At 44.0% G+C, this 17,789-nt stretch overlaps 1 protein-coding gene across 2 annotated transcripts; it reads left to right on the top strand.

The window, feature by feature from the left end:
- The first annotated feature begins 54 nt into the window (after window positions 1-54).
- On the top strand, window positions 55-15,956 carry LOC118210351 (fasciculation and elongation protein zeta-1-like). Of its 2 annotated transcripts, none has more exons than XM_035386465.1 (10): window positions 55-307; window positions 2,846-3,164; window positions 6,965-7,064; window positions 9,596-9,682; window positions 10,186-10,351; window positions 10,988-11,262; window positions 11,840-11,920; window positions 12,802-12,877; window positions 13,465-13,530; window positions 13,920-15,956. In XM_035386465.1, the coding sequence occupies exons 1-10, from the start codon at window positions 235-237 to the stop codon at window positions 13,934-13,936; spliced, it is 1,260 nt and encodes a 419-aa protein (XP_035242356.1). In that variant the 5' UTR covers window positions 55-234; the 3' UTR covers window positions 13,937-15,956. The 2 variants fall into 2 exon arrangements, with proteins under 2 accessions (XP_035242356.1, XP_035242355.1); XM_035386464.1 differs by having other exon boundaries at window positions 2,828-3,164.
- Window positions 15,957-17,789: the final 1,833 nt, after the last annotated feature.

Here is a 17,789-nt window from a genome sequence, read left to right as displayed (position 1 = left end):
GGAATTGAGGACAGAGGGAAGATTTCGGAAAGAGGGGGTGATGCTGACACTTGAGCTAGCTCATTAACCGGCCTGTTTTTGCCCAAAATCTGTATCAGCCAGCTTCATTCGTTCAAGATCGGGAGGGGGAAAACGTAAAAGGGCTTTGCACATGACATAAAATAGCGCTGCTATTGTGTCTGTGGAGAGGGATGCTTGTGTTCGCCTCTGTTTCAACCGTGTTGAGATGTGCGAATGAAAGTACAAGAGATATCTGCATCGCCTAGGAGGGGCTCTCCGCCACACGACCGGAACGCAATAATCACAGGTAATTTACACGGATCCATTGTTTTCTTACCATCCCGAAGCAATTCTCGAAAGTGGTCCTCCTCCTGTATCCCCGCGGTATCTGCATTCTTGCCTACGTTCCCTCTTTGGCAGTGGGGATACTCTTGTTGTTTACAATGTTTTGTATAGTCTGTAATCATGTTCTATTGATGTAAGTTACCTATAATTACCGCTGTGTTCTTATAATTGCGTGTTTTGTAAATAATTAATTTAATTCAGTAGGCTTGTACATTGCAGAGTTCATTTAAAAGGCCTACTTTTTGGCCTTTTAAACGATATTTTCCTTCTGGGGAGCTAATGTAATTTGGGCTCTTGTTTCCCGCAAAATGAAACAGGCTATTTGTTCGAAACGAGTGAAGTGAAAAAAGGAAAGGTAGGCTGCGTGATTTTGGTGTTTATACATCGCATTGTTTGCATTTGCAAACGAATAAATAACATTACATTAAAACATTGTTTGTGGAGTCAGTGCAGTGATATGAGCGCAGTCATATCGCTGGTCTTGTGCAAGCAGGTGTAACTGAAACATGCTCATCCCAGCTCAGCGTTGTTTTTCTTCTCACTCTAAAATGGGGACGGCTTCTGTTGCAGCGAATGACCTCTGTTGTTAAGCTGTTTTTGGTCGTTCTGGTGTGTGTTTGCATAGCGTCTTATCCGATGTAGTAATAATACTACTAATAATAATAATAATAATGATAATAATAATAATAATACTATATCCAGAAGACGATGACAGTTCCTTTCAGCCGAGTAGAGCTCATTTTTTGCTGGCTTTCTCTGCGAGAATCAGTGATGCTGGAACGAACGATGCTGATGCAATAACATCAATGGTCGCCTACTGCAAGCAGAGACAGGCTACATGTGTTGGGTAGAATGGAACTGAATTTATTTTTGGGTTGATTTATGTGCAAAAATATTGCATCCTTAAAGAAGAGAGCATGGCATCCTGAGAATGTATACCTGAAAGAACAAACATCCGTAACAAGCGTTTTGCTGCCATTAAAATGCAATTTCACTTCACTTTGTATAACATTCTCGTGAGCAATACGTAATATATAGTAAGAAGTGGCTGCAATTGTTTACCATTTCAGATCCAGAATATATTACGTTTTTGTGACGGCAGAACTAAGTATGTATGGTGAATAGTCTAATCCCCCCATAACCCCCCCCACCCCCCCCCCCCCCCCCACCCCCACCCTAAAAAATATATTTTTAAAAATCAGAATACTAACTGAGAGTTAAGCACTGGGTGAGTTGCGATTAGACTGAATCATGGCTTGTGTCTAGCCTGTAAGAGACAGATAAGGGTGCTTGGAAGGCTCTTATCTAACGTAGTGTTCCCAGGCTGACTGCAGGCTGGCCCGGACCCTCGGTAGTTTGACTGCAGTGTCAGATCAATTTAGCCCCACAATCATTTCTACCACTGAGAGTAGAGATTGGGGGCGGTGAGAGAACTGCTGGGAAATTCCAAACCTTCCTTTAAATGTATATCTCCATGATCTTCCTCCTTGCCTGGAGGTTCACTGTAAGCTTCAGATGTAACGCTTATCTTCGTTAACAGTTCGTTTCTTGTGATGGATTAGGAGCGCTAATTATATTATATGATGAGCCATTGAACTGGTCTTCCATCAATGTTAAGTCACATAAAACATTCTATAATATAGCCTAGATTATGTCTGTTACTATTGACTGGCAAGCCAAGTCTTCAATTTTTAGTCTACCTACTGAACTTGCTAATTTTGATGGTTGGCCTTTGTCTTATGAAGTGCCCTTGGGATCTGGAAAGGTGTTATATAGCCTAATGCCATTTCGTTTTTGTCATTCTTCGTAAGTCCACTTCATAGGCTAAATAAATTTTGGTGAAGATGGAAGTTAGTTATAGTAGAGTTCAACTCAATTGAGCATCAACAATGTCACACATAATTACCTTTTCTTTATTTGACTGATGTGGAAATAGAGAGTTGTTGCTGTCCATATGCTAATTAACACTCTAATGCTCCCCAGCACCATATGTTTCCTGGCTGTATGCAGTCTCATTTTATAACAAAATCCCTCACACCTTTCTCTCTCACCTTTGAGCTCAGGATGTAGACACTTGGAAATGTGTTACCGTACTTCAGCTGGCTGCAGAATATCTGCAGCTATTTTCTAAAATGGAGAGACACTGATATTTGTGTAAAGGAATTAATGTCATATTTTGAGATGTGAATTTTAAAGGGCAGGGAATGCCGAGACACTCAGTTACTTTTTCATATATTATTCCATAGATGGTAAACATCTCCGTATTCATATATATATAAATTCTACAAATACATTTATATATTTTTCCTTCTTTTTAGGGCGTCTGCTTTTCCTGATTTCATGGTGTATTATATTGGTTTTTATAGTGGTACCCAGGGTGGTGGTGCTATCCAGTTTGGCGCCAATAGAAGCATTAATGTATTCCTGTATCTTTGAGTTTACTTTTGGAACTTATCTGTTGACTCTGTTCTTTGCCTCCCAGGGCTCTCTGAGGGTGTAGATCAGTGGGTGGATGTGATGGAGGCCCCGCTGGTCAGTCTGGATGAGGACTTTGAGGATCTGAGGTCCTGCCGGGCGGAGGAACTGGGACCCGAACCTCTGCGCCTGTACGGGACCACTCCCCCAGCCAGGGAGGACTTCTCAGAGCTGGATAACTTCTCAGAGATCATGAGCTTCAAGTCCATGGAGGACCTGGTCAACGAGTTTGACGAGAAGCTGAACGTGTGCTTCCACAACTACAACGCCAAGACAGAGGGCCTCGCCCCCGTGCGCAACCACGCCCACAACGATGAGGATGAGGAGCGCCTGCAGGACGAAGAGTGAGTGCTGGTGCATGCCCCGGCCGACATTCCATCCCTCATCTGATCTTGCTAGGAGGAGAAATCTTGAAAATCTTGATATAGGACTAGAAACTAGATCAAGATTTTTTTTGAGAGGGAGAGAAAGTTTTGAAAAGCTTAAATCCCTCATTCTGTATAAATTGTGCTGAATTATGTGAACCAAATTCATATTCTACTTGAAATGGTGTAGATTGGGGCTTCAAACAGTTGATCTTGTGACAACATTCATTCATTTAGACCACTGCATATTTTTATATGAGTTTTTGAATTTGGGGGGATGGGAGCATCAAATTATTACAAACGTGAGCATGGACAAAATCCACCATTATGGATATATGGATAGGTGCTTTCTGGGGAAATCTGCATGGATTAGATCCAAAGCTGCAAACATTGTCACCAGATTGTGTGACAAAGGCACCAAGTTAACAACTGTGCAGATTCTCCATGCCCTTCACCTTTCCAGAAATAGCATGACAGCTTGATATTTCCATTAGATATCAGAGATGAACTGAGGGTCTATCAAGCAAAATATCAACTCAACCAAAAAGCCAATTTAGCCAAATTCAATTTTCATTTTTATAAAGCAATCATTTAAATGGGAAAATTATATTTAAAATGTTAAATTGAATTGCATTTAATATTATTTTAATGTTATTATTTAAATAGGAGAATCAAATAAATAAAACATTTAAAATTGTTTTGATAATGCACACATTTTAAAAATGCATCTCCGTAGTTATCCGTATTTGTACATAAAAGGCTCATTTTGTCTTTAAATATAAGATTATTGAATGGGCACTCAAACATTTACATGGTACCTTTCTACAATAATGCGTTTTGTCAGTTATTAAACATGTATTTGTTTTTTCTGGTTCTGCCTGCATTGCTGCACTTTTCTGTCAGTTCTGAAGCTGCAAACATCAAAGTTATTGAAATGAAGCAGTGTCTAAAAATGGCTCCTCTTGCTATATATAGTTTGTATGTGGCTTTTGGTAAGTATTTTTGGCAGATAGGCTACACGTACCAAAATTCCCAAGATCTTTGCGTTTGCAATAGAAGCAAATGCTGTTTGTATTGTTTTTGTCTGCTGTTTACTGTATAGAAAGAGCCTCCTCAAAAATGTTAATTATTGTAAAATTAGTACAAAACCATTTACTCTGTTTGTTTTTTAATGCACATGGTGCATTTAGAGAGCGTTTAAATGTTGTGAAACCGAATGTTTACCTCATTTCTCTGTAATTGAATAGTAGCAGTGTGCACTTCTTAAACTGCATTTCTGTGTGCAGTGAGGCAGACATAGCCGGAAGCTTAATAACAGCATGTCATTTCCGACGTACCCTGGTAATGCAAGAATCACGAGTAGAAGTAAAACAAACAAAGAATATATAACATAATCATTAAAACAGAACTATGAAAATATGCATAGCATGTACGCACAGCAGGATGTTGCCCCCAAAACAAAGGAAACGAAGCGGCTAATTAGCTGAAGCCGCTCTGTACGGTATGTACTTCGGGAGAGTCTATTTTTAGGCCTGGGCATGGGGAGCTATGGCATGTGACACTGCCCCCCTGCCTGGGCCTGGGTACTGCAGCGTGGGCCGCTCCGTGCCGTGCGGTGCCAGCGGGCGCTGGCCTGTTGTCTCCATGTCGGGCCGGGTTCGCGACAACAACAGAGGCCTGCTGTGCGGACGGGGCGGCGGTGAATGGCCTTCTGTTTCCAGCGGTGGCGGGCCGTGTCGCTCGGACCGCGGGGCCAAACGGCAGCGTGGGACACAAAGAGCGGCCTCTCTTCTCCCGCCCCTGCGATGGCCGCCTGAGCCAGCCGCCGTACTCAAGAAAAGTGCGGCCCCTTTTTTAAGCGGCCCACTGTTCATTTCAAATCTGTTCGGTTATCTGAGCAGCTCCATCTTTTTGTTTTGGAGAAATTAACAGCAAGGTTTGCACCGGACCCTTCTGTGCCACCCGAAATATTTGGTCGAATACTGCTTTTCTGTTGATCATGTTCGGGTTTTATATTTTAGTCTTCATGTGTTGTCTCTTTTGTTATCTGGCCCCTCCCCATCATTTAATTTTATGTTCTGAAAAGTATAATAATGGACACTGTTTTCAACCAGTGGTCATTATATACTTAAGTAATTGCATAAGAAATTGCACAAGAAAGAAAAGACCCTGTTACAATTGTAGTATGAGTCACAGTTGTCGTGGCGGAACACATAGAGGTTTGCACACAGTGGCTGGCTTCTTCAGAGGGCGTGTGTGTGTGTGTGTGTGTGTGTGTGTGTGTGTGTCAGAGGAAAATGTAGTGGTGGATCCAGCTCCGCCTCACCTCAGGGATTCTCTCATCATTGTGTTTACTTAAGCTTTGTATAATGAGCTGGAGTCACCCTGTCGCTTTCAGCTAGCTTTCTGCCTGAGAATTACTATAGATAATCTGCAGATAGCATCATCATCTTACCATTCTGGAGCACGCTTTTATGTCCTTCTTCAGAATACGAAACGCTGAAAATACATGCCGAAAAGAATTGATTTCGTTTGTCAAAGCTGAGGGAAAAAGCAGATGGTTTTCAGTGAGACCTGGAAAAAAAAATTGTGTTTATCTGCGTTCCGCTTTGTGCGTCTGTGTACAAGCGCGAGCCCGCCCACTGTGATTGTTTGCGTTCGTTTTGTCTTGTTTTGTTGTGTAACCCGTCCACCCCCTTTTTTCTCTCCCTAATTTGGGATCGGCGGTTATGCTGTGATTTATCACCGTGCCGCGTGCGTCTGTGCTTCGGGGGCTGTGCAGCTGAGGCGGAAGCACGTGCCCTGTGCTGATGGGCACAGAAATGTAGCCCTGTGCTGATGCTCTGATGATGCTGATGGACACACAGATGTAGCTCTGTGCTGATGCTCTGATGATGCTGATGGACACAGAGATGTAGCTCTGTGCTAATGCTCTGATGATGCTGATGGGTACAGAGATGTAGCTCTGTGCTAATGCTCTGATGATGCTGATGGACACAGAGATGTAGCTCTGTGCTGATGCTCTGATAATGCTGATGGACACACAGATGTAGCTCTGTGCTGATGCTCTGATGATGCTGATGGACACACAGATGTAGCTCTGTGCTGATGCTCTGATGATGCTGATGGACACACAGATGTAGCTCTGTGCTAATGCTCTGATGATGCTGATGGACACACAGATGTAGCTCTGTGCTAATGCTCTGATGATGCTGATGGACACACAGATGTAGCTCTGTGCTGATGCTCTGATGATGCTGATGGACACACAGATGTAGCTCTGTGCTGATGCTCTGATGATGCTGATGGGTACAGAGATGTAGCTCTGTACTAATGCTCTGATGATGGTACAGAGATGTAGCTCTGTGCTAATGCTCTGATGATGGTACAGAGATGTAGCTCTGTGCTGATGCTCTGATGATGCTGATGGGCACAGAGATGTAGCTCTGTGCTAATGGTCTGATGATGCTGATGGGCACAGAGATGTAGGTCTGTGCTAATGGTCTGATAATGCGAATGGGCAGAGAGATGTAGCTCTCTGCGCAGACAGCTTCTGGCCCGGGAGCGCTGGCTACATTGCTGTTACCATACAGGAGAGCCCCGAGGAACTCTGGCTGACCGAATTCAACCTTGCTAGACAGAGCGAATAGCGTCCCATTACCGTAGCCTCGGTCGTAGTCGCAGCTAATGACATAACTGCCACAGAGCCCAGCCTGGGCTCCTTTCCCAGCCTTTCCCCCCTCTGTTTCTCTACATCGTTATCCCTCTCTGTTCCTCAGGGTGTGGGACGCCCTGACCGATAACTACCTGCCCTCCTCCGGCTCCGGCTGGGACGACGACGACACCGAGACGCTCAACGGAAGCTTCTCCGACCAGGAGGTGCGGAATCCAAAGCGCCCAATCACATTCGCCGCCGGTGCAGCTCTTCACAGTGTAACGCAGCCGGTTCACGTTCACACATCTATTATAAGCAAATGCAGCAGGTGTTATGCGGGGGAAGGTTGTTGCGCAATGTTGCCAACTGCGTGCCGGATTTGGAGGACCCACGTAGTAGTCCTTGAAAATGAATAGAGCGGCAATATGCATGCGTGTCACTGTTATACATTCTGGCCTTGATGTTGAGTCATTGTTAATGCCAATCTGTCACCGATGGAGGTGAGGGTAAGTGGTGAAGTGTGTAGCGTGTTTCTGTGGCGTCAGGCGTTCGATTCTCTCTCAGTCTGTGCCGCACATTTAAAGCTCAGCACTCACACAAACTGAGTGTGCCTTCTCGCTGTACCCTGCCTGGTCTCCTAGCACTCCCCACCCTGCAGTGACCACACCCGCGCTCGAGCGGTGAAACAGGACGGGGCGTGAGGGAAGAATGGGCGGGGGTGGTGTCCCCCCTTTAGAGCGGCAATCTTCATTCCTGGTTCTGGCAGGCTGCAGGTTCTGCTGGTTTTCGTTGTAACTCAGCACTAAATTGACCAGTTAAAGCAATCGATTGCTCAGATAACTCTCCTCACCTGGTGTCTTGGGTCTGAATTGGTTGTTGAAATCAATGCCAAAATAAAAACCAGCAGACCCTGCAACCCACTAGGACCAGGAATGAAAATCACTTCCTTAGAGGAAGTGGACATGGATTTGACGTCGTTTCTGTATGATGACTCGCTTCTCTGTATTTTGTCTCTTCAAATTAATTTCAAATATTAGAGGCGTATCCTTTTGAGAAACTACACATTTGAATTACGCATACACAGAAAGAGGGGGCAGACTGAGGGCAAGACTCACTGCATCGCATCGGAGAATTCAGTTGAAATGCCAGGAGCAAGGAAATAATGAGGGGGTGTACTAACAATGTCACATCCTTTCAAATTCATGTTCAGGAACTGTTTTGAGGGATGATGTCACTATGTGCCCTTGTCAGTGGTGCGTGTGCAATTTTTTTCTTATGCACACAATGTTCAAGTGGAACGCACATTATAAAACTGGAAGGGGCTTTTAATGTAAATTATTCTCTTAAATTTATTCCATTCATGTTTTGCTTGAACTTATATGCAGCCATTACATCACCATGTTTTTTTTCAGCTGATACAGGAAATATATATGTGACTAACTACTATTTATTTATTTTTTGCTGTTGCAACATTTTGCTGTTGTTAGTATCTCACTTATGTAAATGAGCTACATTTTTATCCGTGTCCTTGTGCAGTTTTCATGGGAAAATTGACAAAGAGGATTGTCAGCGCTTGGAATGGTTTGCCAGGACAAGTGTTAGAGGCAGAGGCCCATGCGAGCGTTCAGACTGCGACAGCGTTCAGTATTCTTTAGAGAGTAGGCTAAATGAAAAGCCAAAACGGGTTGAGTCTTTGCGTATTAACTCCCAGTTACAGCACGATCATTTATTGTACTGATTATCCAGCTTTAGCCTATGGGTTCTTTTTACTGCTTACTGCTTCTAAAGTACATTTGGCCTTCAGTGTCTCACACCCGGAATAAGGACAGTGAAGCAGCTAGCTGCCACATGCACGGATTCTTATTGTCTTGGAAGCCGAGTGGCTTTGAAATGAACGTTGAGGTTTTGAAGCGAGTTGGGCGGATGATTTATAAGATTGAAGCGCAGTGAAGTTTTGAGGATTAGGCTATTCCCGGTGCTCAGCAGACTGCCGCGTTTAATAATTTAAATTAGGAGCTGAGGGGAAACGAGCAGGAAAACGCAGATGATGAAAGTTGGACGCAAGCGCTCGGTGGAAAGCACTTGCGCTTGTACGCGCTGATTGAATTGCATGTCTTTATTGGGGTTTGTCTCCGGCATCGAGGTTTAGATCGCATTTGTCAGTCCCTCCCTGCATTTGATTCGAGCTGCGCAAGTGAGCCATTTAGCTAAGAGGGGCAGAACGCGGTTTTGGCCAAGTTTCAATGCCGTCGTTTCAAATGCATGACCAGAGGGGCGGGGCATTGGGGGATTGTGGGGGGGTGCTGATACAGTGAAAGTGCAAGCAAAGGATTTTAGTGGAAGTTGACGATATGCAGTGATTTTTAAAATCGCTGCCAAGCTTGCAGCGTGCGAAGGTGACGTGCATAGCAACAAGCTGCAGCAGAAGTGGGGGGGGGGGTTTGGCGTGAGGAACATACAGTATGAGGTCATACGTGAGGAGTCATGTGGTGTGTGAACTCCTCAGCAATCAGCAATGCCATACGGTGCTGCCCACGAATCACTGCTGCTACCCTACGAAGGTGGATGGATTTTAAACAGCCATGAAAGTGTTATTGGAAATCAGAATAACAAGGGCACTTCGATGCGCATAACGTGACTAGCAGCAGATCAATAGACCGATTATTATTCCACTTAAGGCCCTTAAAGTGCGGCAGACGCACCGCTGCAGATGGGCCACTCTCTAAACGCGCGCGTTTCTTCTCTCCGTCCGCAGATCCACGAAAAGGAGGAAGATGAGATGAACGAGAAGAATGAGAATGCCAGCTTCGTTAGCGAGGAGCCCCTCGTTACTGCTGACCAGGTGACGGCAAGCACAGTGCCCCATCCCAGGGTTCATACACGGCGTCTAAAAGTTATCTGACTTAAGGAAAAGCATATGCATAGTGTTTCTGAGTCATTAATATTTGAGTGCATTCCTGTGGCTGAATTTCTGAGTGGCAGAATATCCCGGAATAAATCTGGGAAAAATAGGATTCAAGCATGTGGAAAAGTTGCATGTGAGATGTCCGCTTAGGTATTAATCAGGTTTTGGGCTTCTGAACCTGAAAATGGGCGGAGTAGTCATTGGTTATCAATAGCAGATGAAGTGGATGATGATGGTCACAGGCTGTCACTTTCTGTATTGAACAAATCACAGAGTTTTTTCTGTGGTGAGAAAAGCCTTTTGATTGGCTCATGCAAATAATTGATTAGCAGCATACTGTAACTGTAGCCATTGCATGGTTCATGCCACCTCACTTTCCCTTCATTATTGTAAGCTGCTGTACGTTTGTGGTTTGTTTTTTTTTTTTTTTGGTTTCCCAGGTGATTGAGGAGATCGTGGAGATGATGGAAAATTCTCCGGACCCGGGGGAGACCGAGGAAGAGGAGGAGGAGGAGAGCGTGGACTCGGCCGCGCAGGGCAACGCCTCCCTGCTGGAGGAGATCAGGGTGTTGTCTCGGGCCTCCAACAACAACAGCTCATGCGAAGGTACAGCCGGCCCCGCCCCCTGGGACAGGCCACGTCTCCGCTGATGGAGACTGCTGCAGTGCTTTAGCAGCCTCGGCTACGCCCCAAAGGGCAGGGGGAGAGGGAGAGAGAGAGAGAGGCACTCTATCACTCTCTCTGACTGGGGCCTTTGGAGTGGGAGCCAAGCCTTTCATGTCACACACACTCACTTAAGGCAAAATGTGAGCAGAGGAAATACAGATAAATTGCTTTGACAAAATGGAGCCATTTTATTCTGGTTTGCATTTTTTTTAAAAGCCGTTGTTACTCAGTGTCTTGTGGAAGTACAATGTGTTGGACCAGGAAAGTACAGATTGCATATCCATATGTGCAGAAATATGTGCATATGTGCTTGTGTGTATGCGTGATTTGTCCCATGAAAATGGTGGAGTTTTGGTTTGCTTGCTTGACCTGATTGTGCCCGCAGTTATAGCCAGTATTGCTTGTTCATTGTTTGCCTGTGTCGAGCACTTATCTACTGTCGTATTCTGTCGTACATACAGTAGCTAGCTGCGCTCTATGGTAAACAGACGCCATATTTGTTTCAGATGGATTGTGCACCTCTTATTAGTGTCCGTGTATGGTGTGCGCCTCTCATTAGAGTATGTGTCCCCGCAGGTCTAAGGCTGATGCCCAGCTCCGTGCTGGAGGAGTTGCTGTGTCGGCTGGAGTCGGCCATTCAGCAGTACTCGGAGGAGCTGGTGGAGCAGCTGGCCCGCAGGGAGGAGCTGGAGTACGAGAAGGAGGTGAAGAACTCCTTCATCACGGCCCTGATGGAGGTGCAGAACCGGCAGAAGGAGCAGAGGGAGCTCAGCAAGAGACGGCGCCGGGACAAGGCCACGAGCCCACAGGGTCCCGCCCGCACCGAGAAGACCAGCGCCATGCCCGTGAAGGTCAGCGCCCGCTGCGAGTGTGTGTGTGTGAGTGTGCGCGAGTGCCTGCGTGTGTGTGTGCGAGTGTGTGAGTGTGTGTGTGTGCGCGAGTGCCTGCGTGTGTGTGTGTATGTGTGTGCGCGCGAGTGCCTGCGAGTGTGTGTGCGAGTGTGTGTGTGTGTGCGCGCGAGTGCCTGCGTGTGTGTGTGCGAGTGTGTGTGTGTGTGTGTGTGTGCATGCCTGTGTGTATGTACCTGTGCAATATCCTGCGGATAGATCACTTTCAAAAAGGATGTGTTAACATCCAACACACATTTTCTGTCTAAGTTACTACAATTTCTATGTTACAAAGGGAGACAACATGTGTTGTCTTTAACTAGACATGGAGAGGTGTTAAAAAATGACATGTTGTGTGTCATTTTCAACACGTCTGTTTTCAAAGTGTAAAGAGTTAATGTGCTAATATAGCACCAGAGTGTGAGATCAGGGACAGGACCCTGGATCATTAGGGTGTAAAGCACAGTCTACAGGCCGTGTGTTATCTCAGGTTTTAAACACATTGGACACCTCCCTTACCTGAGCGTGTGCTTTCTAACAGCGCTTCAGCATGGAGGGCCTCTCCAGCATTCTGCAGGCGGGGATCAGGCAGACGTTCTGGACCTCTGGAGCGGAGAAACAGGTAAGACCGCGCTGCGAGAGCTTCTCTGGCCACGAGAGCACTGTGCAAGCGGGAGGCCTGCGCTACACAGGGTCTTTCAGCTGGAAAAGATACGCTTGGGATTAATGCCTCTGCCTAAAGAACTACATGTCTCTATGCAGTCTGAAATTGTAGTTTCCCACATTACTGGTTCAATCTTAGCTAGTACAATGTGATTTTTTTTTTTGGTTCCAAAGCCTCACACACTGAATATAATCACACACTGCATATTGTGCAAATGTATTATACTTCTAGAAGAATAACGTGTCTCTGTTCTCACCTTGAATTACTTAAGCTAGGTCAGTGTAATCATTCTTACAGATACTCTGAGAGCCAAAATGGTTGCCACATTATGAGCAGTATTTAGGCCTCTCTCTCATGCCCAGGAAGTCAGACCCTCATACAGGCCCTTAACTAGGTAATGAGTCACAGCTGCATGATTGCCAACGAGTTGCAGCTGCCACCGAGGCAGATTGGTCAATCACAGTCAAGCTTCACTCAACTCTAGTTGTCTCTTGATTATTTTTGACTGATTTATTTTTGCTGATTATCTCTCGTGTGATTTTTTAAATCAAGGGATGCCGAACGGCTTCCTCGGCGACAGGGGTCTCAAACTCCTGTTCTGAAGGGCTGGAGTCCCTGCTGGTTTTTCTGATTTCCTTTCAATCAGCAGCCAATCTAGGCCCTGGAAACAAGGTTTGCAGGCTCTTTAGCCAATCAGTGACATAGAGTAAGTGAAGCACTTAAGTGCAGGAACACATAAAAAAACCAGCAGACACTCGAACCCTCCTGGATCTGAGTTTGAGATCCCTGCAGTACAACAACAGGGGTGCTGTTTAACGGGCCACCCCCTTCTGTTCCAGTATTTAAACACCGTGATCCCGTACGAGGAGAAGGGAGCCCCTCCCTCAGTGGAAGACCTTCAGATGCTGACGAGAAGTAAGGCCGTTGAAGTCTCGTCTTCACGACTTGCGTCTGAAAAACGTGTCCTCACTCACTGATGCATAGATCGCACTAATAAACACACATCCCACGCACACACACACACGCACCCCACGCTCACACACACACATCCCACTCACAGACGCTCCGAGGCTGTGATGATTCAACTTAACTTTGAAGTTTTTTTTTCTTAAACACAGTTTTGAGAGTTAATTTTCCTGGCTGTGGAACAGACTTTGTTTAAAAAAGTAAGGCTTGCATTTAGTTGCGAGTGTAGTATACGTTGATTGAATCCGGGTGACAGACCAGGTTATAGACTTCTCACACACTTAAGATCAATAATGTGAAAACCCACCCACAGACACTAGTTTATTCTGTTTAACCTTTTTGCAGTCTTGTTAATAACACACTGTCTAACTGTTTCTTTGATAAAAACATAATACACTGTATTTTGGAGACACTCATATTCTTATGTTGATGAGAACTGTCATTATCGTAATATGGAATAAAAATAATGATTTGTTCTATTGATATTTATATTATTTCCACTGAGCAGCTTTATGCATGTCATCCATTTTCTACAGTTCTTTATGCAATGAAGGAAGACAGTGAGAAGGTCCCTACCTTGCTGACTGACTACATTTTGAAAGGTGAAGTTCCACATTCTAAACTCCAGTTGTCATGACAATGCCAGTGATTGTAACTGATGAAGATAAAGATATGATGCTGAGATGACGCTGGTAATGATTGTTATGTAAGGATGATAATGAAAGAGGTGAGAAAATAGTGATGAGGATGATGATGAAGATAGTTGTGGTTACATTACTGAAGGTGATAATGGTAGTTGTGTTGATGATGATGCAATAATAATGGTGACAAATAAGATTATGATCATTGTGTTAATGGTGACGATGATGATGATGACGATAGTTTCAGCAGTGGTGATGGTGATGATAATTATTATTATGATAGTTCTGGTAGTGGTGATTCTGGTGATGATGATGATGATGATGATAATGGATCTTGTTGTGTTTTTCAGTGCTGTGTCCCACCTAAAGAGGTGTTTGGGTCACAGAGAGAAGCGGAGAGGACCCCCCATCCCACCTGATCTTCATCTCCAGCCCTGACTGCATGACAGCCCATCTATGACTAATGATATATCACTGTATCTAACCATCCTCTCTTACGCATCCAGACCCTGAATATATCCATCTGCTCATCCGGTCTGGGCATGCCTACAACTGCAGGGCCACAACAGCAGCACTACACCCTCACAATGTTCAACCTCCTGGAAATTTATGCAGTTACCAGGCCTTCCGACAGTCGATCGGAAGCCTGTTCTTTTTTTCCTCTTGTATTGTTATGGTTGATGTCATTACTGGTTGTTCTGTCTGGGGCAGTGCCTTCTTTAACCAATTAATAACCGAGTAATTGAAAAGGGACAATTTCTTGTTTTGTTGTTCCAATTCCAATTCTAATTATTTCCAATTCTGCTGTTCCTAAGTTCACTGCGGCCATGTCCTCTGGCATTCTGGGAGAGCTCAGACTGCTGCGCTTCTCCTCAGGAATGCATGCAGCCAGTTGCTGCGCAGCTGCTCCGCATGCGCAGCTGCCCCATGCAGACTGCAGGCGCCGGATGCGCTAGACGAGCGGCCCCTGCATGCGGAGTTGGGTAGCCCTGCTGACCAAACCCCCGTTTCCCTGGACGATGTGTGTGTCCATTTCTTTCCTTACCGAAATGTACACCCTTTATGCTGAACCAACATAAAAAGCCCAACCTATATGGATTTTATAAACGAATACATGAGGTAATGTAATCCATAGGGAATGCAAAATTGAATAAAACAACCCTAAGGTCCATGTGAAGTTACCCAATTGGTACTACGTAGGGAATTATTATGCAACAACAAATTGTTGTTGGCAAATTACATGGTTATTACTTGGCTAAGGCACTATAAATGAAAGTTTAGCCATGAGTTTTGTTCTCCAAATGATTGTGATTATTCCCACCTGTTTTTCTTCTGTGTTGCAAAGCCATGCGCTAACATACATTGTGTGTTCGCAGAAATACATACACGTCTCGAATATGTACATGTACATTGCTGTATAGTAGCTTGAGGTTTGCCGTTCTACACAAGTAGCTACTGTAACTGACCTAACTAATGCTGTAAATGAGAAGTTTCAATGTCATTCTGTTAGTCTGCTGCACGTCAAAAGGTTGGCTACTGCATTCTGTATATACTTGTCTTGAAATGACCTTGGCAGGAACTTGAGTCTCATATAATGACAGTTAACAGAAAAAACAAAACAAAATTGCGAAGCAGATGTTTTGTCATTAGATAATGGCAAGGTGTCCTAACAATTTAGCATGTTATTGTGGGCACTTTCCTCAGCCCTTCTTTCCTAGTAATAATAATAGAAATTCTCTACAGCTGTGGTACTGAAACTACAGAGGCAATGGTGGGTGCACGTCATTGGCTGAGAATGTTATTGCTGTTGAAGTCTGTAAAAAGGTAGAAGTAAATCAGGGTCACATACAAGAAATGGACCTATTGCCTCAATAGATTCCACCGCCACCTTATGGATCCTTTACACCTTTAGGGGAATTTAGAAAATCGAAATAGCGTCAGTCATTATGATGGTAGCTGGCGGTGCTTACCGGTAATCCTGTAAATAACTTTACTGTATATCATCAAGTTTATCCCCACCGAGGCCTTCAAGCATGCTTGTAAATCACGAAATTTGAATTGTTACCGAATTACCACGGTCAGGCGACACAGGAGGAAATTAATTCAGATTCAAAAAGCCATATTTAACAAAATGTCATTTGTAAAAAAAAAAATAAAAAAAAAATGCAATAGAAAGTGCATTTCTCAGGAGTCCCTACTGTGTCTGGTTGTATGTAGCTCATTCACACTCTCCCCAAGCGCCAACACCGACAAAGCACAGGGTCTTATACAGTGTCCTCTTAGCCCAAATCACACCATTTTGGGGCTTTTGGGGAAAAAAAAGTAAGGTGTGTTCTATGTCCCAGGAATAAATCCCAATTTTTAATAAAAATATTCATACCATTAAATGAGCTTTGTGACTGCTTTCTTCTTTATAAAGATTTTAGGAAGACTTTTAGGACGATTAAGGAAATAAAATAGTTATATAGTTAATCTAATTTCTGTGTATTTTGCTGACAAAATGATTTGGTAAAATCCACTCAAATGATCCTGACCCATTAAATCCACACTCAATCAATCCACAGAGAAATAATTTACTGCCTGCACTTCAAGTCATTTTACCCATGCTGTATCTAGCCAACTGCTACACAGAAAACACTATTTTACACTCTTCTCTTGGAAGAGAATGTAAACTACAGTGAAATACCATTTCACCATATGTTAATTTGGTGAAATCATGAACTATTTTTTCTCTCATTTTATAATGGCTGTATTCAAGAAAGTATTCAGAGCTGTTTTTGTTTTTAAGAAAACTTAAAACAAAACTTTGGGATTTGGTGACTGTCACACGCCAGCGTGTCACCCCTGAGAGGGAGATGCGGCAGTGCCGGGGAACACCGTTAGTTGCCGCATGGAGAGAGAAAGAGCGCACCCACACAAACATGAAATAAAATAAACACCATTTTCACCCTTCCCCCTCATGGGTTCCAGGCAAAAACAATAAACTAAAACTATAAGCTAAAATAACAAAGACAAAAAAGTAAAACGGGCAACTTCTCAGTTCCCTGCTTGTAGCTGGCCAGATTTTTGCCTGACCAGTTCCTCGCCCTTTTCGGAGGCAGATTACTTTTCTCCATCTTGTTAAAAGAAATAAAACTGAAATTAAACACAACTCAAATAAAGAACCACACTCTTGGTGTTAGCTCCCAGTCTCAGCCCCAAACTGTGGTGAGAGCAGCACACCTTTAAGCACCTGGGCCAATTAGCTAACGCAGCCCAGGTGCGCATGCTCCCTCCACCAGCCGGCGCAGCCGAGACCAATCCGCTTCTCTGGTGGACCGAATGCTACAGTGACAACTGCAGTTTTTAAATTATTTTTTGCAATTAAAGAAAAATGTACTCTCACTTGCCCTATAAATGTTATATTTACACAAAAAATGGCACACTTCATTACAACTTGAATGTTACTTCACATATTTCTGGGAAAAGGCTTTTTTTTTTTTTCAAAGAAGCACTAGCATTTAATTGAGAATCAGAATTAAGGAGGAATGTTAATTGAATCAGGACCACAACGAGACAGAGACTCAACACTTGAAAAGTCATTACTGAGGCCCAGAACACACAGCAGTGAGTGTGAGGAGACAGAGGCGCAGGGACTCATTCTGCCCCTCAGCCCCTCCCAGATTTCTCATATCTGTGCAGAGGGAAGAGCAGCAGGAGCTGAAGAGCTCACAATCCATTTATACAGTATGCTCTCCACTGGAGTTTCAATGATTTCTATGTTTTTTTTTTTTCTATAAAAAAATGGAGGGAAAATGATTTTTAATACTGCTGTAGCCATGACGTTGGGCTACTTTTAGGATTAACTTTTTGGGAGCTAAGTATTTTTTATTTTCAGTAAGCATTAAATATTTGTACTTTTTTCGGTAATACATACTTTTTTTGTCTACATTGACACCTGTCTGCTTGAAGTACAGAAGACCAACTGCCCATGGCTTTTTGCATTATAAAAAATCACATCACACAACATATATGGAGGATATGATTGGATTACTGCACTAAAGACCAAGGTCCCCAGCCACAGGCAGCACTGTAATCACATTATGACATGAGCTCAAGGGTGATACAGTATGTTCATGTCCTCTCTCTCTGTCTGCAACCACGCACTGTGCATTTCTCCAGCACAATGACAGCACGGCTCAAACATTCTTCAAAAAAAGAAAAGGGCTTAAGATGAACAC

Source organism: Anguilla anguilla, chromosome 12 (assembly GCF_013347855.1).
Source record: "Anguilla anguilla isolate fAngAng1 chromosome 12, fAngAng1.pri, whole genome shotgun sequence".
NCBI lineage: Eukaryota > Metazoa > Chordata > Actinopteri > Anguilliformes > Anguillidae > Anguilla > Anguilla anguilla.
The sequence above is the reverse complement of the archived record's forward strand: the minus strand, read 5'-3'. Positions and strand labels throughout refer to the sequence as shown.